The 27,482-nt window shown below is 39.5% G+C and overlaps 1 protein-coding gene across 3 annotated transcripts in view; it reads left to right on the top strand.

The window, feature by feature from the left end:
- nphp4 (nephronophthisis 4) overlaps nucleotides 1-27,482 on the top strand; it is a 154,916-nt gene that overhangs the window by 68,395 nt on the left and 59,039 nt on the right. For all 3 annotated transcript variants that reach the window (XM_077514891.1, XM_077514892.1, XM_077514893.1), the window contains 3 exons: nucleotides 8,619-8,828; nucleotides 9,182-9,305; nucleotides 14,063-14,115. In XM_077514891.1, the coding sequence (XP_077371017.1) occupies nucleotides 8,619-8,828; nucleotides 9,182-9,305; nucleotides 14,063-14,115 (387 nt within the window). The remainder of the gene's footprint in view (nucleotides 1-8,618; nucleotides 8,829-9,181; nucleotides 9,306-14,062; nucleotides 14,116-27,482) is intronic.

The following is a 27,482-nucleotide window of genomic DNA, read 5'->3' on the forward strand; positions in this document are numbered from 1 at the left end:
AAATAAAGAAAATAGCTTCTCTGTAGTTTCCATGGAGACTGGAGCATCTACGTATGATGGCCTTTAGTATTTGTGCATCACCCCAAATATCTTCCTTTTATATGGGTCTGATCACTTTTTGGTACTGACTAAAAGCATCTGGCTTTCTTATAGTGTCCATTGACTCAGTCAGCATGTTTTATATATTACAGTTCTGCCTTTTGATATGGTCTGAAAATACTGTCTGTCATTGGATGGCCTTTCAGTCCATTTTCATGCAGTCAGTCCATGGTCTATAAATAAATACCCCAAATACTGTAGATGACTATTGTTTGGTTGTGTGAAAGTACCGGTGTGTTTCATATAAAACATTTGATATAGTTCTGTTTTTAAACTGCCCTGTAATTGGCTGGCAAGCAGTTCAGGGTGTACCCCGCCTACTGCCAAAAGCCAGTTGGGATAGGCTCCAGCACCCCCGCGACCCTTGTGATGAATAAGCGGTCAAGAAAATGGATGGATGGATGGATGTTTGTAATCTTAGTAGCAACTAGCAAGGCACTAGCGAGAGTATTTCCCTGATAATTTAGCTGTTTGGCAAATTGAACGTCTTTCCCGGGATTTACACCGGTTGCGTGTGCGGTGCGGCTTCGGTGCGGTGCGTCTTGACTGCGTGCTCCGGACGCGTCAATTTTTTGGCCAACTCACACCGGCTCCGCACAGCTGCGGTCCGGCAGCTCCATCGCCGACCACTTCCCGCCGTGTCTCGCGTGACCGCGCGCGATCATGTGGCATTAAAAACAACGACAAACACACAGAAAGTCTGTACTCAACAGAGAAGCAGAAAGAGAGGTGGACTTTTAAGTTGTGGCTTTCTACCTCCAATATAAACCTCTCCTCGTCCATGTTCGTTGGTGTCTAAACCGTGAATGAACACCTCGCACGTTAACTCCAGGCCCGGCTACGCCCACATCACGTTTTGCTAACATCCTTGCGAAATAGGAGCTGGCGAGTGTTTTATTTTGAAAGGTAACCGGAAATTTATTTTGAAACTGCGTCGGTCTTCCTGTCCCTCTTGATGTGTTTTGCTCTAGCTTGCCATTTGCCGGAGGCCGACCGCTGTGGCATCCGGCAAAAATAGAAAATAGGTCTATCCTTGCGGAAGGGCTGCGGCACGCCGCAGCTGAGATGCAGTCGACACGCAACGCACACGCAAGCGGTGTAAACTGCACCATTCAAATGTATGTAATCTAATTGCTAGCGTCGCCGGAACGCACCGCAACCGCACCGCAGCCGCACCGCAGCCGCACCGCAACCGCATCCGGTGTAAATCCCGGGTTAATTGTTCATTGTTGTAAACTTGAGTATGAATGCTTGTTTAACTCTCTCTTGGTGACCTCCTCCTTGCCCATGGATGAATGGATGGATTCAGCAATACTCACATGAAAAGGCAAAATAAAGAAAGTGAAAGAAAGTGGTGGATGTGGACCTTTTTGAGATTCACTTTAATAGGTTTTGCCTAATCTTGCTAATTAATAAATAAATGGCCATGAAAAATAAAAAAGGGTCCTTATAGAGGTTGATTCCTTCGTGTTCCTTAGCTATATAACATTGATGAACTGTAGCAATTTTTTTCAGCTCGTAATGGCTTATATTGCACAAAGTAGAAATCCTTAACATTTTTGTTGTTCCGTGCAATGTGCACCCATACTAGCCTAAACTTGCTGTCGAATGAAAATGACATCAGGGTACCTAATAGTTCAGGTATATTAACGTTTGTGCTTGAAACTTAATTGTCAAGACATTAGGTTGTCTGAAGCAAAACACAAAATTGTTTGTGTATTATTTATACTGAGTAAACAAAAAATGGTGATTATGTCCCATTTTTCTTTTGGCTAACAATATAAAATGCTTCTTGTCTTGTTGAAGCATTTTTATGCATGTGGAGAGGTGATGTTTTCTTTTTACGGACTTGTAGTACAGTAGCACATAAAAGGAAATGCTGGCATCTACAATATGTCAGGATCACTAGTGCAGGGGTGGCCAAGTTCGGTCCTCGAGAGCCGCTATCCAGCCTGTTTTCCATGTTTCTCTCCACTAACACACCTGATTCCTGATCAGGATCGTTATCAGGCTTCTGCAAAGCTTGCTCATGAGCTGTTCATTAGATTCAGCTGCGTTGCAGAGAGAAAATAGGCTGGATAGCGGCTCTCGAAGATCGAACTTGGCCACCCCTGCGCTAGTGATTGAATGGGATTCAGCAATCCGTTTAAAAAAAAAAATATATATATTTTTTGTAGTATGACCGATGACCTGTAGCGTAGGATTATTGTTTTCATGTAATGAAACAGACTCAAGGGAACTGAATGTATTGAGTGAACCATTATGGGTTTTACTTTGTTTTGAACAATAGGCAGTATAAGGATCCTTGTGTATTCTGCACCCTGTGTATTCTATCTGTGATTGATTAAACTTGTATGAAGTTGACCAGCTTATTAATCGATTCAGCAAAAGCCTGGGGTGCCCTGTGTAGGATTTAAAGCTAAAGGCTTTTATCACTCCCCTTTCTTTCTTTCTTTCTTTCTTTCTTTCTTTCTTTCTTTCTTTCATTCATTCATTCATTCATTCATTCATTCATTCATTCATTCATTCATTCATTCATTCATTCATTCATTCATTCATTCATTCGTTCATTCGTTCATTCCTCCCTCCCTCCCATTGATTTCTTTATATAGAGGTGTAACGGAACATAATGTAAATCATATTCATCCAAGTATGTGTGGCCTAGATTTCCATTTCCCTATACAGTGCAGAGAGTGAAAAGTAATGACTGCAGTTTAAAGAATTTTCTGTTGTGCTTATAAAGCCAATATTGTACAATGAAATTTTACTGGAAACTCTACACAGCTTCTTTGCTACACTAGCGTAAAATGTGGAAATGAATAAAATTGCACAAGTAGGCATTTGATTGTTTGCACTGAAGGTTAGGGGATAGATGTGAACTGTTAAATCATCAAAATGTATGAATGCATGTCAACAACTTCATGCACATTAACTACACAACTTATATTGCTGCAATTTCACCTTTTTTCTTGTAGTTTCATACTGTAAATTACAGAAAGAGTTGCATACACAAGGCTGTGGCATTAGAGATGTGTTTAATGTGTCACATTTTATTAATTAAATATTGATGATTGCATTATAGGCAAGAATTAATTAGTTTTTTTGTGTGTTAGTTCAGGCTAAATATCAATTTGAAATAAACATCACTTAATTTGTCCATGTTTTAATGAAGTGCTCAGGATTGTGCTATTTAATGAAACGGTTCTCAACAACTGAGGACATGCCTGCCAAGTGTAATTCTGCCCGTTGCTCTAAAATGTAACAATATTTAGTTACACCTAATGTAATGAATGCTTCAATGATGCTTGTTTGTGAGCACCAGTGCTGACTCCCTGAATTTTTTTGACACTTACTCATATGTTGTATAGGGGTGTGCTAAAAAAAAAAAAAAAAAAAAGATATTGGAATACAGTGGAACCTCGGAGTTCGAACGTCTCGGAACTCGTACAAATCGGTCTTTGACCAAAAAAATCTGAGAAAAAAGTCCAAACACCTAAGAAAGCTGAACGTACCGTGAACGGGTAGCCAAGTGAAGCCGAGCGATGCCGAATGCTCACGTGTGACTACTTCAGTAAATACTGGTGCGAGGGCCCCCCTTAGCTATTCAACAATGTGTCTGGCATTAAACAGCGCATGCAAGGACCCCTTAGTAGTCTAACAATATGCCCAATGTAAAATATGCAAACTCAGCACTGAACTAAAGCAAACATTAACAAAGTATTAATGAGGAATTTACAACATGCACCATACATTTGCGGTGCATTTTTCATCCACTGATGCCATCACACCACAACCAAAACGGTAAGGTATTTTGTTTATTGTTTAGATACTGTACAGGGTGTACATGTTTTTTTATTTTTTATTATATAATTAAATTAATTAAATTAAATTAATTTAATTAATTTAGAAACAAGTTAAAATAGAAATTTTCTGTTTGTGGAGTGGAACAGATTAATTTGATATATATTGTTTCCTACGGGAAAAATGTTTTGAGGTTGAACAAATCGGACTTTGAACACATCACAGGAACGTCCTCCAGGCGTCTTTACAATATACAATGGTACGGAGGTGTCAGCCCCGATATTGCACATTCAGTCTTAAAGTTTCCTGGCGCATCTCTTACAGCTGCTTCTTAATGTGCAGTGTGCACACATTTCGACCAGGCAGGCGTATGTGGTAAACCGGAAGTGCAGATAACAGAAGAAAAAAATTTTTTTCATCCAACATAATAAAAATATTATTTGGCTATACATATGCCTGTTTTCATAAAAATGTATGTAAAGTAGTTTAAAATATCGGGTTATTTATCACCTCGAAGGCAATGTATCATGACACGTATCATATTGTGACCACTGACCACAGGCTCCTGTTCAACTACGGCCTTAAGACTACATTTCCAATATGTTCACAGTGGCTATTTCAGCCCTTTTCCCCCTCTGTTTGCAAGCTGTTTTCTTTCAAGGATGTAGCTGCTGAGTCCCAGAAGCTCAAAAGGTGCACTATGTTCCGGCCCGTAGTTTACAAAGGATGCTGTCTGTTTCCTCCCGGCCTGTCATGTTGTGACGGGGTCATGTTCTGTTGTTCGTCACAATCTGTCAAGGTTTCCTACAGTTGAAACGTGGACGCCAGGCAGTTTTGTAACTCACTTGTTGCCACGGCAGGGTATAATGAAGCTTTTCTGCATGGTCCGTCTCCAGTGGTGGCGTCAGCGTGGACAGGCATATGTATACTGTCGATCAATTTAAACAATATTAGTTTTCTGTCAACAACTAATGCAGTAATCCATCTCTTTTAGAGTACAAGACTTCCGGTCGAACTACAGACCGCTGCCAAGTTGTGCTACACCTTATTACTTATTGTCAGGTTTAGTTGCATGCACGGTCGACTAGGTTTCATTTGCACCTTGAATGCCGTGGCGAATGATGTGACAGTTAAAGCTCTCACCAGCCATCTACAGCAATCATGGACTGGGCCATGCATTTTGATAAAAAATAAAAAAAATAAAATAAAAAATAAAATAAAAAAATCAGAATTTTATTATGACAAGTGAAGACAATTTTCAATATTTGCTTAATTTCTCAGGAAATAATGTATAATGGTGCATTTCTGGCAGGAGATCGGATTGCATTTTAGTCCTGGTCCAATCCTGCAAGATCACATTTCTTTTTGTCCTGAAATAGTTACCTCCAAAAATTAACTTAAATCAAATACTGACTGAGAACAATTCAGGAATGAATTATTGTGATATGGCATTGAAGTCTTTCGCCATTTCAGTTGTTTAGATTTGTTTTGGGCCTGGCTAAAATCAAGCCTACATATGCACTGGGGCTTCCTGGCATTAGTTGGCCCTCCTCCACGATAGAAGTATTGCACGCTGTCTTTCCAGACGACCTGCTCCACCGCTCGCTAGCCCGCTGACTGATTGGACAGCGCCAACGCTGATCCACATTGTGCGAGCTAACAAGTTAGTGAGCTAGCCTGCGCACCGGCTTCATCGTTGTCCACCGCCGCACTGGTTTTGGTCGTGGTGGTGCACGTGTTCAGGTAAGAGCCGAACATAGAGTGTTTTCAATACACTGAGCGGACACGTCCACAGCGTCTGACCGCTGGGAGGAGGGCTCTAGTTTTGCATCCATTTTTCATGTCTGTGATAGAGTGGTTGTCTCCCAACACAAAGGTTGTTGGATCAATCCTCAACCCGTGACCATGCCAAACTGGTGTCCTTGAGTAAGACACCATACCCTCATTTGCTCCCAGTAGGACCTGGCAGCACCCAACATGGTGGCAGCCAACCATTGGTGTATGAATGTGTATGTAAATGGGTGAATGTGACACATTGCAAAATGTTTTGAGCACCATATGGTGTAAGTTCAGTCCATGTATTGTTTCATGATTTTGGAGTGCCATTTTATGTACTTGGCTTGCGTTTTTTTTTTCTTCTTTTTTTTATATTTTTTTTTTACATTTTTAAAGGGACGTATTTTAAGCCCTTCCAACAGTTAACTATAGGCATACAATGATTAAATCTTACCTTTGACACCATGGCAATGTAATTTTTAATGAAATATTAGGTGCTGGTTATTTTTGTAACGCGGAAGTAAAACACCTGGTTTAGTAAAACCCCGCCTTTCCCCGTGTGATTGCCGACAACAGTCTGCTGTTGGAGCTCTCCGTTTGAGCACTCCCCTGAGTACGCCACGCAACTTGATGCAAGCCACTTCTTCAAAAAACATTTCAATTAAAACGGCTCCTTGCCGCAAGAAATCGTGGAGGAGTAGGGGAGGAGAGGGAAGACGAGAGAGGAAAGGAGGAGGAAAAATAATAAACCTGGGCTGGTTTTGAACCAGTGCCTTGCTGTTTACAGAGCAAGCACACAAATCACTATACTATTAGTTCCGTTAGGTTCAACAGTGCAGAAATTTTACTTGTAGCTTACACAAGTGTCAACCAGATACTTTGTGGGATTTTAAGACAGCCAATGGGGTATATGCCACGGAAGAGGCGGGACTGTTTTTGCACAAGAGTTTGTTTCCGGTTCCTGTTGTGACATAATTGGCCGTGACCCAAAACTAACGAGACGACCTTAGACACCTGAACGCGCAATGGGGTATATGCCAATGGACTTCCGGTGGAAAAAGTCAATCAGAGAAAAAAAAAGGTAAAAATGAAAAAAGTGAATAAATATATGCATATGCGTAAAACAACCACTTATACTCAGTGTTGCTGTATCCCGTTGTGTGACGCTACCGCTAGATAGAATGGCATACTTAGGGGCATATTCACTAAGAATGCGCTGCGTCCGGTAATAGCGCGAAATATTGCACCACAACTGCACCCGCAGTCTGCGCCCAGTTACCCACCTATTCACTAAGGATATTGCTCTAATCATATACCGGCGCAAACACGCCCACAAAACTGACAGCTTGGAACAAATTTGCACCTGATTTACCACACAATGGATTTGTGCCAAGAACATAGTTGTTATAGTAACGGTTGCGAGAAAGATGACATTATCAGAAAGCGAGGTTGGACCGAGAGTAAGTGTTTATAGCACCATTAAACTGTACAGAGCAAAGAGGACGACGACGACGTCATTCATTTATAAAGTCCAAATTATTGGTGCGATCGTGTTTTAAAAATATATTTTCAGAGGTTGGTGTGGGCGTACAGTATGCATCTGGCACGTAAGAATGACCGTAAAATGCCTCCCCACCATTGCCGATCAGCCCGGGTTACGTTATGTGTCCTAAACTAACACGGAAATACCCCCCCCCCCCCCCTCGCAATCTGTTTGGCAGAGCACTTAGTGACGGATTTCCCCATCTGTGCGTGTTTAGTGAATTAGGCGCTACCTAATTGCTCCATTTTTGCCGGTTAGCACAGTGCAAAGGCGACGCAAACCTTTAGTGAATAGGCTCCTTAGTTTTTTTGGATTTCCCTCCAACGCGGAGACACAACGTCGGTGGCTTATCGCCATCCGCTGGGAGCAGTTTGCTATTACACGCCACATTTACGTGTGTAGTCGGCATTTTTTGAAAGAGGATATACTGGAGGCCATGTCAGAGAAAGGACGGCGTTCGTTGACAAGAGGAGCCATCCCTGTGTTGTTTGAATGGAACACACATATAGCTAAAATCCTTTGTCTTTTTTTTTTTTTTTAAGCTGACGTGGATGAATGTGCTTTTATTATACGACTTACGTCCGACAAAGCAAGGTGAGGTAAATCGAGCAGAGAACGAGTGAAAAATAAAGCCATTTTGCTTGGATAGTGGCAACCAGAAACTGCAGTGTACATGTCACACTTTTGCCGGAAGTGGGTGAAGCTAAAAATGTGAGTATTGGGATGCGGCCAATTAGGTCACAACAGGAACCGGAAAAAAACTCTTGTGTACCCCATTGTCATTGCACTTTGGCATTGCAAATGTGAAGGTTAGTTGATTGCTTTGAATTCATTTGGACAGAATGTTGACTGATAAAGGCTGCTATTGTCACTATCCCATGGAGGTCTCAGAGAAAGTAGGCGTGTGTATTGTCCGCAGAGGCGGAGCTGGGGTGGGCCTGCACCTTATGATGTCATAAAGTGAGCAACTCGCTCGTTTTCTCAGGTAGGGAGTGGCTGGTGCTTGGAGAGCAGAATGACCTCATAGAGGGGTGAATGGAGGAAAACACCACTTACGTCATGTTTTTGGTGAGGAATTAGTATTTTAACATGGTTAAAAGCTCCAAAAGTTGATTTTTTTCATGTTGCTGTCCCTTTGTTTCTTCAAAATTTGTTGAATTTTATTTTCACTACAGGGACTTCAAGCTATATGGATGATCAAAATAGCATAAAGAGCTCTCAGTATAACAATTAACTTATTGTTCAATCAGCATGTCAGCCATGACAGTATTATTATCTTTCACACGGACTTTTGATACAGGCTTGAGGCTTGTGTCACTTACATCATGCAGGTGTACCACATGAAATGGAGAATGAGCTTAGTGATTTGAGTGTTGCTGTGTCTTTTCCCATGACACAGCTGTCTGCCACGTCAACATCCCGGGCAGCCTTCCTGCAGTGCGTCCGTTGGGCGATGTTGTGCCCGTTCCAGGAGCAGACAAACTGGAAGGGAGAAGAGACACAGCTGGTTCTGCAAGGGAATTCAAAGCCAAACCCTTTCGGAGTCATGGTCTACAACTCCGTCAGAACTCAGAGTGCTGCACCACCTTCAACTTCAGGTGCAATTCAGGTAACACACTATGATAAAGTAATGCTGAAAACATTTACCAGAAGCAAAGTTACAGGTACATAAATGTGTTTACATCTTAAATGTTTTTGTTAAGCTACACCAGACTGACCAATTAGAGCATAGCACAGAACACAAAGTCCAACACTTGGTTTAATACTGTGATGGTGCTTGGGGCACCTGCATAAGTGGCACGTGTACCAGAGAGGTTGAAGGGGGTTATTATTTTTTTATGAACCCAGCTAAATCCAGCCTCTGAATAAAGCATTCATTCATCATTTAATTTTTATCTGTCAAAGATGTCTGCCTTACTCTTTTTGGACATTATTTAAATGTTTAAAACATTTACCTCTTAGGATATGATCAAATTTCGGCTGTCCCCCAGTTCGGACAAAATGACATCCAGTCCAAAGTCATCTCTGAGAACTAAGTTGGAAGATTCATCACATCGGGGACGATCGTCTTCTTCACCCACTCCAAGTAATTGTCGCCGCACCTCTAAGAGATGTGTTTGAAATGGTTTCTATTCTTTCTTCCACTGCTTAACCAATCTCATGAAATTCAATTGCTTAAGAAAAATGTCTAAAATGAAGTTGTGCAACAACACTCAAGTTGGCATATCCTGTAAAACAGCATCCACTATGCAACCTTGAGGATGAGCAGACTCCATGACTGAGGCCCAAGGGAACTGCAGTCAAAGTGCAAACACTTCGGCTGAATTTGATGAGGTCAACTGTGGCTTATACACAACAACTATCCAAAAGTCTCACCCTGTTATAGTTTGAAATTTGGCCCATGGCCTGTTTATTGAGCTAATCATTGCTAACATACTTTTATCAACATAACCTTGGGGTGAACAATTAATTTTCTTTTGGTGCTATGTGAGCCTGGAACTGTTGTCTAGGGCCGTACCAACATGCTAAACTCAATTGTTTGCCATTAATTTGATGTATTTATATAAACCCAAGTGATATAGATTGTATAATTTCAATAATCTGCTACTTTGGCAGATGGCAAAGGTAGGTTTATATGCTATTAGTTTATAAAGTGTTTTAAACAGTGAATTACATATCGACACATATTAACATTACATTATTTTAGCCCGATATTTTTAAAGTCTGCTGACATTAGTAGAAACAACTAACGAATATTAGATGTTCCTAATTGGGACTCCACTATGGTTTCCCGTGACACTAAACAAGACATGGAAAGTGGTATATTATAAAAGGGATGAATAAAGAGTTTTGAATCAGGCCTATAAGCATTTTGAGTCTCTGGGGCGCCTACTCATCCATCAAGTGTGAAATTGCACGACAAAGTACATCATTTTCTACGCTTCATACATCTTTAAGCAAGCTGCTCAGATTTTGCCCCTCTTTTACAGCTGGGGTAATTTCAATAACACAGCCCCACATTGAAAACGTGAAAGCTGCCTAGGCGGGTTGGTATTTTTTAACGGATGGTCTACAGTCTACGCTAAACCACTGTCGCTTACAATTGACATAGCATAGTTAAGATTTACATGTCAAATTATTGGCATGTTTTTCCAGAGCATCTGGAACTATGTTAGACGCACATAAACACATGCTTAATGTTACATTGTAGCATCTAAAATCAGAAACACCATATCCAGAAAAACTTGTATGAGCTTTGCCTACGTATTTTCCAACATACCAAAATAGTCACAAACTGACATACAGTTGTTCGTGGCTCAAACTGGTTTGGGAGTTTTCTCAGGAATCGAACTCTACTAATTCTGTACTTTGTCCTGCAGCCATATTTCTCCCAGGATTCATACTTTTGCTGTCATAGTTACACATACGATAGCTGGACTCACATTGACATGCCATGCATTCCCCCAAATTGGGTGAGATGAGCAGTAGCGAATTTGAATCAGACAGTTGTCCCCTAAAACCGACTGCCCCAAAGACAGCGGTTTTGAGAGGATGGTGCGACTTGTGCTGTAAATTTGGATTCTTGAGGTGTTTGACCAAAAGCATCAAGCATATCCCAAACGTTTTGTTAAGACCCCTTTTTTTGTGTTGTTGTTTTGCAAAGCATGCCATAATATGTCACCTTTAAAAACATTAAGGGATAATTATAATCTAATTTAATGCCAGTCATTACATTTCCGTTGCTGCAATGGCAACTCTGGGAAAAAAAATAAAAAATAAATAGTCAAGGTATTACCATCAAGTATTTTGCGTGTTTATTTGGTGATCTTAGTATTATATCAATTCATTTCCATAAATGTGATGCAGTAGTGCTTTAGCTTTGTGGCATTTGTGTTGTATTGGAAGATGAGTCAAACGTGATACCACATTTATTTGATGTAACACTTGGTTTCTATCCTACTACAATTACCGTAATTTCCAGACTATAAGGCGCACCTGATTATAAGCCGTAACCAGTACATTTCTAAAGGAAGAGGCATTTTGTACATACATAAGCCGCACCTGACTATAAGCCGCATGTGCCCACATTGAAACATGAGATATTTACAAAGAAAGACAGTACACAGAAAAAGTTTCCAAGGTTTAATAATATACCTTAGCTTTTCTTTCCAAACAGTGCCTGTGATGCGACAGTAACACAGCAGCAATATGGTAGTAACTAACAGGGCTGCTTAAAAATAACATACCAGTAAAAGTCACTGAGACTTCTTGTATTTTCCATGATGAGGGTCTATTCATGCTCATTTTATTCTGCACAAAGCGCGAAGTTACATTAAACTTTCGTCTTCCTTGACACATATTCCACCTGTGTCACTCATACCTTTTCTACTTGAGCGCCCCTGGTGGCTGTTAGAAAAACTGCATAAATTAGCTGCATCATTATATAAGCCGCAGAGTTGAAAGCGTGTGAAAAAAGTCGCGGCTTATAGCCAGGAAATTACGGTAATTCACATAAAATTGGTTTAACGGAAGGCTATATGACAAGTGAACAAAACCTTGAGTATTTTCTGGGAGATTTACTAAAAAAACACAAAAAAAACAAAACACTGCTGGATTTATACAAGCATGCTTTTTCTTATCATCCCCAATTAAGGATAGTATCCCTCCAGAAATAACTCCTGAGTTCTAAAATCCTGATTAGATATTCTACATCCTGCACACATCTCAAGATAAATGTGCCATTTCTTATTGAAACCCAAACTGTCTATTTACTGTACTTAGCGTCTTGCAGTAAATAGATTCAAATTGTAGTAAACATAAAACACAGCCACTCAACTCCCATGACAGCTCGAATACCTTGTGTAGACCCTGGCCTTATGCTCATTGATTGAACCTCTTAATAAGGCTGGCAACTTATTTTGGGAGAAAAGCATCGTGTTGATCTGGGTCTTCTTCATGGTGCCATGCAGAACAGAGCGTCCTCTGAAGAAAAAACCCCAAGAGGTCTGAATGATTCGAGCATGTGTTGAGAGGGGAAACATAATGGATCTGCCTTTTGTTAATTCCAGGCACTTAATCATCCTTGGCTTTGTGTACGTTCATGCATGAATAAAATGTGCTTTTTTTTTTTTTCTTGCAGACAGCTTTTGTCAACACTTAGCAAAGTCCTCATTTTTTAATATCACAATGAAACCTTATTATGAGGGGAAAAAAGGTTATTTTATTAGAAAGTCGTGATTTTTGTGAAAATAAAGTACAGTACACATATTGAAGGAAAAGTGGCGTTTTTATAATTATAAGAAAGACAATAACAACTATTGAGAAAGGAAGTTGTTATATCAGAAGAAAACCACAATTGTACGAGACATAAAATACAAACATTATAAAAAAAAAAGTGACTTACAAAACAAATACACTAAATAATATTTACATATTGTTATGGGTTGCCAGTCTGTGGCATAGGAGAAATGCTCACTAATACAGTAGACAGATTTGTGATCAAGATTTGAAGGAAATTGCTTTTTGTGTACATATAGAAGACATTGTAGATCTTTTGAGTCCAGCTCACGAAAAATGGAAGCACAAACAAAAGTCTTTGTTTTTGTTCAGCATATATTTCACAAATTTGATATATCCTGTGTTGTTGGCACATAGGAATCATTAGTATCAGTATTTTAACATGATCTGAAGCTGCCTTTCTGTCACTGATGGTATAACAGTTACCCTTAAACAGACAGATGCAACCCTAAGACAGTATACAGTATATGTCATTAAAACCTTGTACCTCCAAAATGGTCACTTTTCAAACATATGAACATAAACAAATGAAACTCATATCACAAGGCCCCCCTACAGTAAGATTTAATGACGTTTACATTTGGTGCCTGCCTACATAGATACCTGAGCTTACATTAGCCTCGGTTTAACTCATTAGTTATGAAGAAATTAATTGTCAATCTGATGAGGTAGAACACATTCTCTGCTGGCTAGGAAAATAGTGAATGTGAAAATCCGAACCAAAATGTCTGCCGATGAGAGGTAATGCAAGAGCAGGTTTATGACAGAGCGCCAGCATCGTTCTGTGTGCATGTTGTCTGAACAGATGGGAGCTACAGTGAGACACCCCAGGCAGACCAAGCAATTTCCAAAAGATCAGTCGAGCTCCAGCACAGAGCACGACAAAGAGTAGGAGGAAGGACAAAGAGATGCTGGGAAACCTTTCGTTCCAGAATTACCATGGCGACCAACCAAATACCTCAGGAAGAATCATTGTTGGACTTTAAACTCACGATGACATCTAAATCTAACTCTTTCAGGGTGGATACTTTTGTGCTACTAAGACAATTAGTCTCAGCATATTTTGTAATACTTTGAAAAACAAAATAAGATTAACTTTTTTTTTTTTTTTTATCCTAAAGTGAATGCAAAATACAACTCATATTAGCACAGCACTCGGAATGTAGTGTTTTGGCATCTGCTTATTCTAGTTTCTTTTAGTTGTTTTTCGAGTCACTATGACTTCTCACTCTTCATCCAACCAGTGCTTTTTGTGTACACCCACACCAGGATCCCATGACCTCAAACAAATTTTTATGAGTACTGAGGGAACATGGTTACTATGTTTTGATCAGTACATTAGTTTTATTTTGATTTTTTTTCATTGGTGTTTTATGTACCTTCATAATTTTAACTGGAAGAGTATCCTGTTGTGGTCATTAGCTCAGTCAGGTTGCAAGACATGACATCTCGTGGAGGTAAAGATGTGAGTTCAAGTGACATAATTAATTTTACATGAAGTGCTTATTTTATGATTTACCATTTCATTGTGTATATATTTTGCAGGTGAAAATGACATCCAAGAAGTTTCATTTCCAGAATCACCACAGGGCCCCAAGGTAAGTAATGTTGAGGTCCATTCCATGTAAACTTTAGTTGTGTTTTTCTGTTAATTTGTCAATGTTTTTGACAGATCACTATGTTATGTTTTACCAATATTCTTTACCAATATATTTATTTATAAAAACTGTTTAGAGAAGGTTTAGGAAATGCTGCGACCTTGAATGAACCAGGACGTGTGATCAATATTTGCTAGCGTTGCAAATGTTCATCACTCAGTGAGATACGGGCTTAATCTCCTGTCACAAAATCTTGGGTTAACAACAATTTTAGATGGCCCTCCAAAATTTTGGGCAAAAAATTAGCACCCAGCACTGAAAAATTATGTCAGAGATCAATCGTGTTATGCTTTCAAATATATTTTTCTTATTTGTTTTTAAATCAAATCAAGTATAAATAAATAAATAAATATTCACCTGGTCTGGATAAATAGCTTGCTATTGCTCGTCAGATATGAAGTGAACAACAAAGTAAACTAGAGCTGCGAGCAGCTATAAAGGACCCTCGCAGCCCGGGCCACTTTGGGGTACTTGCATGGTGGGGTACTGGCACATTCAAAGCCAAATTTCTTTGAAAATGGCATAATAAACCTTTACATATGGATCATTTTTATTTATTTTTTTGCCAGGTGTGATCAGTGTGCAAATCTCAATGAGCTTTAGTCAACTTTAAGATCCTCAAAAATCAGCGTCCTTTTTTTAATTTTTTCGGCAATTAATTGCACCGATTGGCTTTTTTTTTTTTAAATACATATATACACATCATCGTTAGTATTACTCATACCACAATATTTCTTTTATTGTGCATAGAGGGCATCAAAAATAAATAACTACATAAAAAAAGTCCATACCTATATGTATGAATAGGTCTGATGCCACTGAAAATTTTGAGTGCTCAAAAGTAAAAAACTTCATAAATGACTTAATTATTACACTTACAAAGAGTATCAAATATTGTACAAAATACCGTATGTGGGGTATTTTTTTTTTTGTCGCCCTAAGGACTAGGTGGCGCTATATTTATAACCGACTATTGTCATAGAGATTATTTCAGGTTGTGACTATAAACATACATGTGAAGTGTGGGATTTTTTAGAGCATGTACCGGGGAGCTATTGCGCATTTCCTCTTTCATGGTGAAGGTAATATGAAACACAAAATATGATGCCCCTCTCCCGTCATAATGTTTCAAAAAGATTGTTTCCGCAGTTGATTGGCCCAGGTCTTGACATGGTCCAGGCCAATGTTGAAGTCAATTGGATCAAACGTGTATGAGAAATGGGCAAAAGAATGCCCCCTGCACATGTGCAAAAATCAGACATTCAAAAATCCGTCGCTCACTTTCTATTCATTTTAGCATATGTTCCAAAAGTGTTTTTGTTTTCTTGGCGAACAGTGCCTTACCACGCCCACAGCGATCCGGGAAAACTCACAAACTTCGTTTTATGACATCATGAAGGCCTAAACACTCTTCTGAGCAAATATGAGGTAGATACAGTCAAGGTCATTCTGCTCTCCAAGCACCATCCCCTCTCAACCTGAGAAAACGAGCTGTTGGCACTCTTTGACCCCTGCACCGCCTCTACGGACTAAACACACGCCGACTTTTTCTGAGACCTACATGGGATAGTAACAAAAGTAGCCTTTATCAGTAAACTTTTTGTCCAAATGACTTCAAAGCAATCAACTATCCTTCACATTTGCAATGCCAAAGTGCAATGACATTCGTTCGGCTCTCTTAAAATCCCACAAAGGTTCTGGCTTACACGTGTGTAAACTACAAGTAAAACGTTTTCACTATTGATGAATAGTATACTGATTAATGTGCTCGCTCTGTAAGCAGCTAGTCCCCAGTTCGACACCAGCTCAGCCCCCCCGCCCCTTCTTTCATCCCCTCCTCCTTCGCGATTTCTTGCAGCAAGGAGTCCTTTTGTTTCAAATGTTTATTGAAGAATTGATGGCTTGCATATAAAGTTCCAACAGCAGACTGCAGTCGGCTTGCCGGGGGCGTGGCAATCACACAGGGAGAGGTGGGTTTTACTGAACCGGACCTTTTACTTCCGCTCTAGAAAACTTTAGGGTCTGATTGCATACCGCAGACTGGGAACAGAACGCCCACGGAACGGAACGCCCCTAAGCCCTATGCTTGCCGTAAAGCGCAGCTGCTGTCGTAGTCCAGTGTCGTCTGTAGCGAGCGGCCTCTACGTGTTGTAGGAAACAACATTTGAAAAATGACGAGTCGCGAGCAGCAAGTAAGTGGATATTTATTTTATTGAATGATTGTAGCACATAGGACGCTAAAAACATTGCATTCGTTCCCTCACAGAAAATGAAGTGGAGGAACGCAATGTTTTTCTTCCGTGTCACCCTCGCTGCTCCGTCAGTCCGTGGTTTCCTGTTGTCGTCATTTTTTTATGGAACAAGATGTGTGTACTGTACGAATACCTAAATTTAACAGTGGAATTTGAATAATAACGTAGTTTAATCAGTAGTGACATGAACGTTAAGAAATCTGTATTTAAGTATGCCTAGAGTTTTTGCTTTTTAAATTTATGTTGGTATGGTTTAGGAATATAATATAATTGTCAATTTTACAGATGGCATGACAGAAGATTTTAACCTTTACATACTAAGAGGAAAAAGGGCAGAACAGTCACTCTGCCATAGAGAATTGAAGAAGAATTATATTGATTAATTAATTAATTTGATTGCCATGTTAAGAAAGAGAATTTAAAGACCCTAATTAAGTTATGCAAATTGTCATTGTTGCGTATACATGTCTAAAGCATATATATAATAATGTGTCCCATTCCCTTGAACTTCAGGAGGAACGTCACCTTTCGACGACCAAAGTCAAGCCTTCTTCAGAGGGAGCGGTCACTTTCATCAGCATGCAACAATATTTATTTCAGTATTTATTTAAAATTTTGGAGGTGAAGGACAGTTATGAACTGATAACACTCACTATACGGAGTGTAGACTTTGAAATTGTATCTTAATCACTGAATCATGTGGTTCTGACATACAATATGAAAAGAACACAAAACTACCAGAGTAGATTTTATGCTCAATCTTCATTCTTGCTGTCCTGAATGATGCTGAAAGAGCAATCCGTGTCCTGGCCCTGAGCTGCACCCATTTCTGGGTGATGACCAAAGAGGAATCATTCCGTCGGGAAGCACACTTTCAGTGGCTAGACAGTAAGTTGAGAGTAGGGGGGAGGCCTCTTGACTATAAGTGTTAAGATAATGGATGGGTGGATTAATACAAATCTATCTATCTAAACTAGATCAGGGGTGTCCAAGCCCAGTCCTCGATAGCCCCTATCCAGCCTGTTTTCCATGTTTCTCTCCACCAATACACCTGATTCATGATCAGGATTGTTATCAGGCTTCTGCATAGCTTGCTGATGTTTGGATTCAGCTGCGTTGGAGGAGGGAGACATGGGAAACAGGCTGGATAGGGGATCTTCAGGACCGGACCCAGGCACCTCTGATATTGATCCATCTCATTCTTGTTTTGTTTTTCTTTTGGTCATTAGGTGCCATCAATGGAGTGCATTTTCATCCGAGAGATGTACAGGATCCCTTATAACCTCACCCCCTGCATCCAATGCAATACAATTTCAAGAATAAAAATGCTTCTGGGGACGAGGAAAGCGAGGAGAGCTCATTGGTTTCATCTCTGATTACAACCCTCACAGGTGCTGCAGCGATTGCACCATTTCTGCCACTTAATAAATGTGATTTAGATAAATGTTTTGGGATTGGTTATTTGAAGTTACAAAAGTATGTACATTAGATAATGCTTACATTAGTGTCACAAAAAAACACGTTTGTAGAGCAACGTAAAAATGATAGTAAGAACTTTTTGCAAAAATATCATATTTAAACTTATGGAAAAGGAGATAGATGGAAGATTTTGTCAAGCAATTCATCCATCCATCCATTCTCATACTCTATCAATATAAACCCAATATTCAGTTTCGAATTTGATATTACAAAAAACTAAATCAAAAAGCCACTTGATCTTTTCTTCATCTGGCCAGTAGAACGTACCCCACCCCCACCCATTTTCTTGACCGCTTACTCCTCACAAGGGTCACAAGGGGGTGCTGGAGCCTATCTCAGCTGGCAATGGGCAGTAGGTGGGGTACACCCTGAACTGGTCGCCAGCCAGCCGCAGGGCCAGCCAATTCAGAATTTGTATAAAAATTCAATAGCTTGTATTGAAATTAATGTTATTTATTAGGGGTGTGAATTGCCTAGTACCTGACGATTCGATTCGTATCACGATTCACAGGTCACGATTCGATTCGATACCGATTAATCCCGATACGAATTTATAAATCGATTGTTGCAATTTTTTTTCATTCAAATTTAGAAAATACTAATCAGTAAGCTTGTAGAGTGTAAGATTTATATGAAAATGTATTATTTATTTATCTGAAATTTCAGTCTTATAGAGGTTGTAATCTGTTTCATGTTTGAACAGCATTAAAATTAAATATTAAGGCTTAATGTTCCGTTCATATAACATTCTTCCATGCTCAAGGTGTGAATCCTAACCCGAAGTCAGATGTTTTGTTGAATATTTTTCCATTAAAAATGGAAGTTTAAAAATCGATTCACACACACACACACAAAAAAAAAAAAGAAAAAAAAAGGCAATGATGATAAGACGTTGAATCGGTAAGACTACCGAATGAACAATTCTGAGCTCTTAAAAAATAAAAAAAATTAAAAAATAGATTTTTTTTAAATCGATTCGAGAATCGCGCGATGTAGTATCACGATATATCGCCGAATCATTTTTTTTTTTAACACCCCTATTATTTATACAGATTGATTGAGTGGTTAGCACGTCCGCCTCCCAGTTCTGAGGACTCCGGTTCGAGTCCAGGCTCCGGCCTTCCTGGGTGGAGTTTGCATGTTTTCCCCGTGCCCGCGTGGGTCTTCTCCGGGTACTCCGGTCTCCTCCCACATTCCAAAGACATGCATGGCAGGTTGATTGGGCGCTCCGAATTGTCCCTAGGTGTGCGTGTGAGTGTGGATGGTTGTTCGTTTCTGTGTGCCCTGCGATTGGTTGGCAACCAGTCCAGGGTGTCCCCCGCCTACTGCCCAGAGCCAGCTGAGATAGGCGCCAGCACCCCCCGCCACCCTTGTGAGGAATAAGCGGTCAAGAAAATGGATGGATGGATGGATGGATGGTTTGATACACCTTTTGGAGTTTAGCACGGTGATGTACTTTCACCAACCCTCTTTGCTTTATTCTTGAACTATCTATCTACAAAGATAAAGGAAGCTAGCATAGGCCTATATCTGGTTAATTTTAATGTAGGTATATGACTGTATGCAGATGATATGCTTTTGGCTGAATCTGAGCTTGATTTACAGAAAATGTTAAATATATAATCGGAACAAAACCAAGATAGTTCACTTCAGGAAAAAAAAATGTGGAAAGACGCTTTCATTTTACTTTGGTTCAGTTCCCTAAAATGTGTTGATGTATATAAATGGCCTTTTTTTTCTTGATGAATTTATGACTTTAACGTTGGAATAGGGACCTTTGCTGACTTAGCTGGAAGAGCTCTGGGATTGGTAATTGGTAAAGTTCAAGTATATGCAATATGCAATTTTAAATTATGCTGCTGGGGTGTCGGGAATGAAAGACTATAAATTAATAGATGCTATTCCAAATAAAGCGATTAGATATTTTTAGGTGTACATATATAGATTTTTTCCGACTGGAGTGATTCAAGGAGATATGGGCTGGGTCTATCCAATGGAAGTGTGAAATGTTACGGCTATGGAATCGACTGGTTATTATAGCAGAGGGTACGACTAATCAGAAGGTATTTAAATGGAGCAAATTACATCAGTCAGTCTCCCTGGTCAATAAATGACAATTTTTGAGGAAGTTCATACGCAATATAGGAATAACCTGTGCTGTCATGTCCATTCCATTAAATCTAAGCTTCTCTTGAAGTTTGAAGAAACCTGGTCTGTGTTTCAGGTGTTTCATTAAAGCCTAAACTGAGAACATTTACGCCACTCAAGGTCAGGTTTATTCCTGAACAATATGATCTATCTCGACTGTCTAGAAATCAGAGATCATTGGTTGCTCAGAGAAGGTCTGGTATTCTACCTCTAGTCATTGAAACTGGTTGATGTACTAATATACCATATGATATAATATGTGAAATGTGTGATTTGAATGATGTGGAAAGTGAGGTTCGTTTTCTTTTGTACTGTACACTTTATGATGATCTAAAGGAGTGTATATTTAATTACTTTGAAAATATAATTCTGATACGTTCTACTGCTGCGATTGGCTGGCGACCAGTCCAGGGTGTCCCCCGCCTACTGCCCAGAGCCAGCTGAGATAGGCACCAGCACCCCCCGCGACCCTTGTGAGGAATAAGCGGTCAAGAAAATGGGTGGGGTATGTTCTTCTGGCCAGATGAAGAAAAGATCAAGTGGCTTTTTGATTTAGTTTTTTGTAATATAAAATTCTAAAGAATATTGGGTTTATATTGATAGAGTATGAGAATGCGATTGTGGTTCATAATATGGTCATTAGGAGCATGAAATATTGTTTTCTTAAAAAGGTAGCTCCAGGTTATGAAACGTTTGGAAATTTACATAAGAGCATTTTTGGAGATGGATAAACCTTATACCGCCCTGGTAGGGGGAAAAAAAAAAAGTTGATTCCTTGCATTAAAAGAAAAAACTTTTGTATTTATATTACAATACAACACCTTTAAAATACTATTTACGGGATTCTAAATAGTCTGTTTCATATGTGATACGTTTGTGAAGCTTTGTAACTTTGTGCAATAAAGATTCCTTTGTCATGGCCATTAATACACTCGGTTTTCCTTTATTAAGTCGCTATTCTGCCTTTTGTCCTTTAAGACTACCCGTAGCCTGGCGGGGGAGGAACGTTCCGCTTAGGGGGCGGAGTGTTCTGTTGCCGGGGGGCGGAGTGTTCCGCTCTGCGGTCTGCAATCAGATACAATTGAAACACCTAATATTTCATAAAAAAAATTACAGCGCCATGGTGTCAAAGGTAAGATTTAATCATTATATAGTCACCTATATCACCTATAGTTAACTGTTGTAAGGGCTTAAAATACCATGGTCTTATCTCTTTGATTAAAAATATTTTGTAGGATACCACCACCACCACTACTACTACTACTAGTTTTGATATTTATTGTAGGTAAGTACTGCAGATGTGTGTAACACTGAGTAGAATGTTTGCCTACCTTTTCACTGTATAACCAGTGTCAGATGTTTTATGAGCTGACTAATGACTGAAGTGCATACGTCTCTGTGTATAGCGCCTACATTTATATGAAAGACTGTGTAAATAAAGGTGTGAAGCACAAGTCATTATTGCTGAAGCTGCTCTGAGTGCACACCATAAATCTATTTGGCTATGTATTCATCTATCATTTTAATGGTGCTCCAAGTCTTTGCTTGGAGAGATGAAAGAGGAATCAATGTGTGAAGCCATGCCATTGCATTTTGGCAGACTAAAATTCATCTTGACTAGTTGTGCAGCTGTAGTCACAAATGCACTCTTTGTTTCCCATCCCTCTGCTTTCAAAGATACAGCTATAAAAATAAGTGTTTCAACCAACTAAACCCATTTCCCTTTCCTGTTCAACAAATTTCCCTTTCCTTGTCAACATGGCTGTCAAGTGCTGATTAATCAATGGCATCCTTTTCTGGGATGGCGAGCGTAAACAAGCCTTTCTCTCTCAATCTGTCGGCAGCCATTGTTTGATCTGACAACTTTCTCTTGCTTGCATACATTATTGATTTTTGGCCCTCTTGTTTGCTGCTGTGCAGAATGCTAATTATGTCGTGGTATTTATAGCCAACGTTCGGCGAGCCATTGACTTTGTTCATGTTGATGATAATATCTTGCATCGGATTGTGGTTGTGTTTCATGGTCATGCTTGTATTCTGTTAACCCAAGTGCTCTTGAGCCAGGGTGAGGCTGTGTTGCAATTTGTTGCTGGCACTAGCTCATCTGACAGATGCTACTGCCTCAGTCACAGCTCATTTTCACAGATGTCTTTAATGCTTAATAGTTATACTCTGTTCTTGTCTCGGGTACCTTCACAAGTCTTGTTTTGACTCGTTACTATTTTAACAATCTCTTTGATTGCTTTGTGCAGACCCACCTGTCATTGCTCTTCAAATTCAAGATGCAAACATGCAAAGATAATCATAACAATGCCTGTCTGTTGTTACTGTCTGTTACCATCTTCCCAATGGTTAACGGACAATGTTATGGTTGACCATTTTGGATGTTGGTTCAACCCAAGGTCTTGCATTAACTTTTGAGGCATAGTTTCTTGTAAAATTACAAATTTCAAGATGACTCTGTATTCATTTTCTTTCCAGATAGAGGCTGTTCAACAGAATGGATGAAACTGCATTGTATTATGAATGCCACGTTTATTATCTTAGAAGGGAAGCCTTCAATTGCAATGCTGCCAGACCCTGTAGAATTGGCCTCCCTAAGATGCAGGGATGTAATTATACCTCTTTTCATGAAACAGCGAGAACAAGGCCATGATTGCTTTCCTGCTCTACAACCCTTTTTGTAGGATTGTAAAAGTCAGTAGGCATTTTTTTCAACATTTGTTCAAAGAATTGCAATGAGTGTTTAATTATTCCTTGGGGAGTTGTCCTTGGTTCTGTCGAGCTACATTTTTTGCTCCACCACATTAGACGTAGAGTCATTTCTGCCATCACAAACATTTTACATGGATTAAAAGCAGCCTTGACTCTTCAAATATATAGAAAACAGCACACTGCTAATTTTGCATGCAAGTGGATTTGGAAGCAATATTCCCTACAAGCTTTGGATATTTATGCGGTATAGGACTTGAGCTGCAATAATTTCTTCACATTCAGGCCATATGGTTATACTGTCCTAATCCCTTGGCCTAAGGATAACATTAAAGCAGGGAAAAAAAAAAAAAGAGAGTAATGTAGGACCAATTAATCAGACGGCCAAAATCAAAACATATAAATTTAGAAATTTACAAGCAATCCTCAGATGAGCCGTGCAACTTGTACACAGAATTAACCTGGATGTCATTATTTTACACACAACCCGAAGTTACAGTTTGTTGAAAAAATAAATAAATAAATAAATAAATAAAACATAGACCAACATAAATCAAATATAACATGCTGAATATGAAACACATTTAGCTACTGGTAACCCAAACAGATATGACATGGATTAAGGTCCTTTAACTTCATTAACTGTGCCACACAATGCATTTTGGGAACAATATACACACAAAACAGGCAGGTAACATGCAACTCATACATGCAAATTGTTGCCTCTTTCCATTTGCATTTGTGTTATTTTTTGGAAAATATATTTACAGTTGAGCCTCACTCTTTAGGGCTGGCCTGCAAATAGTGAAAATCTGTGTATAGCTGACACCAATTGTTTTTAAGTTATATTCCATGATTTTACCAGTCTGGACTTTTCCCTATTACCCACTTGGTAATATATTTTCCTCTCTGTGGCCTCTGAGCTAATATGAGTTTGACACCCTTGCAAGAGCAATCTCAAATATAAAGAAAACTCAACAACCGTATTGAATGAAAAAAAAAAAAAAAAGGTTTCCCTTAGTGATACAGTTCAGTTCAGCTTACAATGGTATAGTTTGAAATGGTAAACTTTGACCTAGAATGTGTTTCTACTGCAGGGTGTGTAGATAGGAAGGCAGTAGTTGGTTCCGCTATGTAAATTATGTGGTAAAGGAGTGCAACTCCCCCCCCCCCCCCCCCCCCCCCCCCCCCCATAAACAGCATGCAGCAGAGTGGAAACAGGTCCACATCCTTTATCCATTTTCAGTTGTGTCAGTTACTACCTCTTACAGTGAGATTGCAAATAGGCAAATTAAACTACAGTCCACCAATTAATTCAACAAAGAGGAGCATGGTAAGGTGAAAAACTGTAACTGATTATATTCAGCATTGACTCTTGTACTTTGATTGACTGACTGTTAGTCCAAGGTGCAGTCTTCTTAGGTGTTGTGCTATCCTGCTACCATAAACAGGATGAACAGTGTACAATGTACACTGTGTTCATCCTGTTTTTTGTAGCATAGTATCCATCCATATACAGTGTACATGGATGGATGGATGAAAGAAAGGATGGGTTGTGTGTAGAACAGTCTATTATCACCTCTGCTTAGTCTCTGTCAGCTCCAATTCTTCACACTTTGACTTGGTACTCCCTTTCTGACACCTTACTAATATGTTCTTTTGTGTCCTTGACTGCTACACCTTTTGTTCTTAAAATTACACTCGCTTCGTCCTTTAGGATATCATTCTGTCCCAACACTCTGACAACATTGAGGAATCTTTTTGTACAGAGCAAAGATACCTGCCACACAGTAAGGACATTAGTTGTCCATCCATCAAAATTTCTGCTCAGTTTACCCTTTTCAGGGTCATGGGGAAACAGCAGACTGTACATGTACACAGTCATGTACATGCTGACGTGCTATCCCCTAAAGCCACACGGTCAACAGATTGTTTGCCCTGTTAGCATGACAAAATGAGAAAAGTAGAACCCATAGCAATGCCACTGCTAATTTGCTATATTGTTTTGTCAATGCTTTGGCTCAGTGTGAGTGACTGAGCACCTGTAGACAAATTATGTGATTTTAGCAAAGTTGACATTTATTGAAGGCATTCCTTATTTTTGAGGACATTCTGAACAATGCTATGAGCCAAAGTAGTAAAAGAATTGTGGTTGTCTTTGACTTTGTTTGTGCTGAAACGAAAGATGGGACTTAGTTGGGAGCAGCACAGATGCTAATTAATATCCATCCATGCATCCATTTACTATATTGTGTATCCTCATTAGGGTGAGCTGACAGCTGGCTTTTAGGCACGAGGCAGGGTACACTCTGCACATGTCACATGTCAATCGCAGGTCACATTCAGACAAAAAACATTCACCCCTATGGACTAGAGTCATCTATTAACCTAACATGCATGTTTGTGGAATTTGGGAGGAAGCCAGAATACTTGGAGAAAACCCACGCAAGAACGAGGGGGAGAATACTCTATACACAGGAAAGCCAGAGCCAACATTGTAAGCCGAACCTCAGGACTGTGCTATGTACTCAATCAACCACTGTGCTGCATAATAGTTAATATACCAGTATACACACATGTGGCCAAAATTGTTGGTACCTCTCTCTTCTTGCAGTTCCTTATAAACATACTTTTTGGGTGTAGATGGATTCTGTCTCAAAGCCAGTCTGCCGTGTCAAAGACTCCATGTGCCTCCCTGCACTGAATTTAAAGGGAACAAGAGGAATTGCTTCCATTGCAAATCTATTATGTCCATGCCCACAACAGTGCAAATGTGCCTTCTAACTGAGCCTGTCTATGAAAATACCAAAAGAAAGAAAACCCTACCCATGCGCATAATGAGGCTGTACTTTGCACAAGACTTTTGCTGGGCACGAAAATAGGGCCCAAAATGCCTTTGACGACTCAACATTGTTCAATGCCGGCTCACAGAAGGCCATTTGTTTTTAACCTCAATCAATATATTTATAAAAAGGCAGAGACAAAAGACACATTCAGGTTAATGTGAAGCATTGACAAGATTCCTGTTTTAACCCATCAAAATTGTTCTCTTCTTAAATAGCAAGATATGCTGTACTTCCAACAATTTCCTACAAATGCAACATGTCCCAACAAAGTGATTGCCAAGGAATTGGCATAGTTGAGGACCCAAGTGCAGGGAGGCAGAGGTGGAGCAAAGAAAAAAAAAAAAAAAAAGGTTTTCTTTAATTACATCAAAACAAGATGGAGAACGCGGTACTGACTGGCAAAACGAAAACAGCAAAGTTGAGAAACTCAAAGGGTGTGACAAGACGAGGGGGAACGACGAGGCGTGACATTAACACCAACAATGGACCGACCAGGACTGAACAAAAGACAGGAAAAAAATGTTGCATTCGAGGATGGTCAGAAGTCGCATATATCCGCGTTGGTTTTTCCCAGTTCCGACCTGAAAGCGTTCAAGGCAAAAGTAAACAACCAAAATGGCGGATAATGATAAATGTTTTTTTTATTATTATTATTTTGGCCCTCCAGCAATCTTGACTTCTCACAATTATCCTTTATTTATTGTTTTTATCTTTTTTTTTTTTTTTTATAAGCATTTCATACAGTTCAGTAATTCAACGTCTAATTTCATGCAGGGAGATAGAGTCATGCTGTCACGTACGTTTTGTTACGTTACGTTACGTTACGTTATGGTGAATATTTATGAATGAAGAAAGTTATCTAGTTTTATACTCGAGTAAATTGTGTTTTACCATTCACGGTCTGTGTTCCCAAAGGGGTCGCTATTGTAGAGTGACATCACATTGTAGTCCGTCCGGTGAAGTCAGGATACCTTTTTTTTTTTTTTTTTTTTTTTTTTCCGTTGCAAGTGGGATTCCTGAGTTCAAGGGGGAGTTCCCTTCCCATACACACTTACTGGTTTGAACTCGGAAAAGTCCAACTTCCAATCATCCTGGAATGCAGCATATATACACCAACACTAATTGATGTGACGAGACACACCTGGGCAAGACACAAGTGAGTAAGGGCACTATTTGGGTGATACACAAGGAAGGACAGGCAAACACAGGTGGACCTCATAAAGCTTGACGAGACAAGGGAAAGACACAGGGACAACATAACAAAACACAGATCACACAAACAAAGGACAACAAGAATACCCACAGAACCAAAACATGACAGTGATACAACTACTGCACATTCACTTATCTAATTCTAAAGGTCTTAATTTTAATCGTGTCATTAAAAAAATTGGCATCATGCATATTTATTAGCAGTGAGGAAAGTCATTGGTAGGGATGGGATAGTAAAAAAGTCTTTCATTGGATCACTGTTATTTGTGACCGTTTAAAAGTATATTGAGTTTAAATTTAGTTTACAACATTTCAGGTTACATTGCACAATTAGGCAGTCAATTGCTTGTGAATGGACATATTCTGGATCTTTAATTTTAATGATGGTGGCGTGATAGTGACACTTCAGCTTTTGGCAGGGGGACTCGCCTCTTCCTATTGCAGATGTTTTACATCAGAGATGATGCAGTTTTAAAGAGAAGTTTTGCTGTACTGAGTGGTTGGATGAGATGGTGAAGCCAGGAGAGTAAACATTGATTCTATGAATCTAAATTAGTGGAGACTCATGTTTTCAAAAAGGGACACCCTAATACCTGTGTATGCCACAAGTTGATTCTTTTTTGGGGTTTTGTGCCCGTCTTGTCCTTACTGAATCCAC

Source organism: Festucalex cinctus, chromosome 2, assembly GCF_051991245.1.
Source record: "Festucalex cinctus isolate MCC-2025b chromosome 2, RoL_Fcin_1.0, whole genome shotgun sequence".
NCBI lineage: Eukaryota > Metazoa > Chordata > Actinopteri > Syngnathiformes > Syngnathidae > Festucalex > Festucalex cinctus.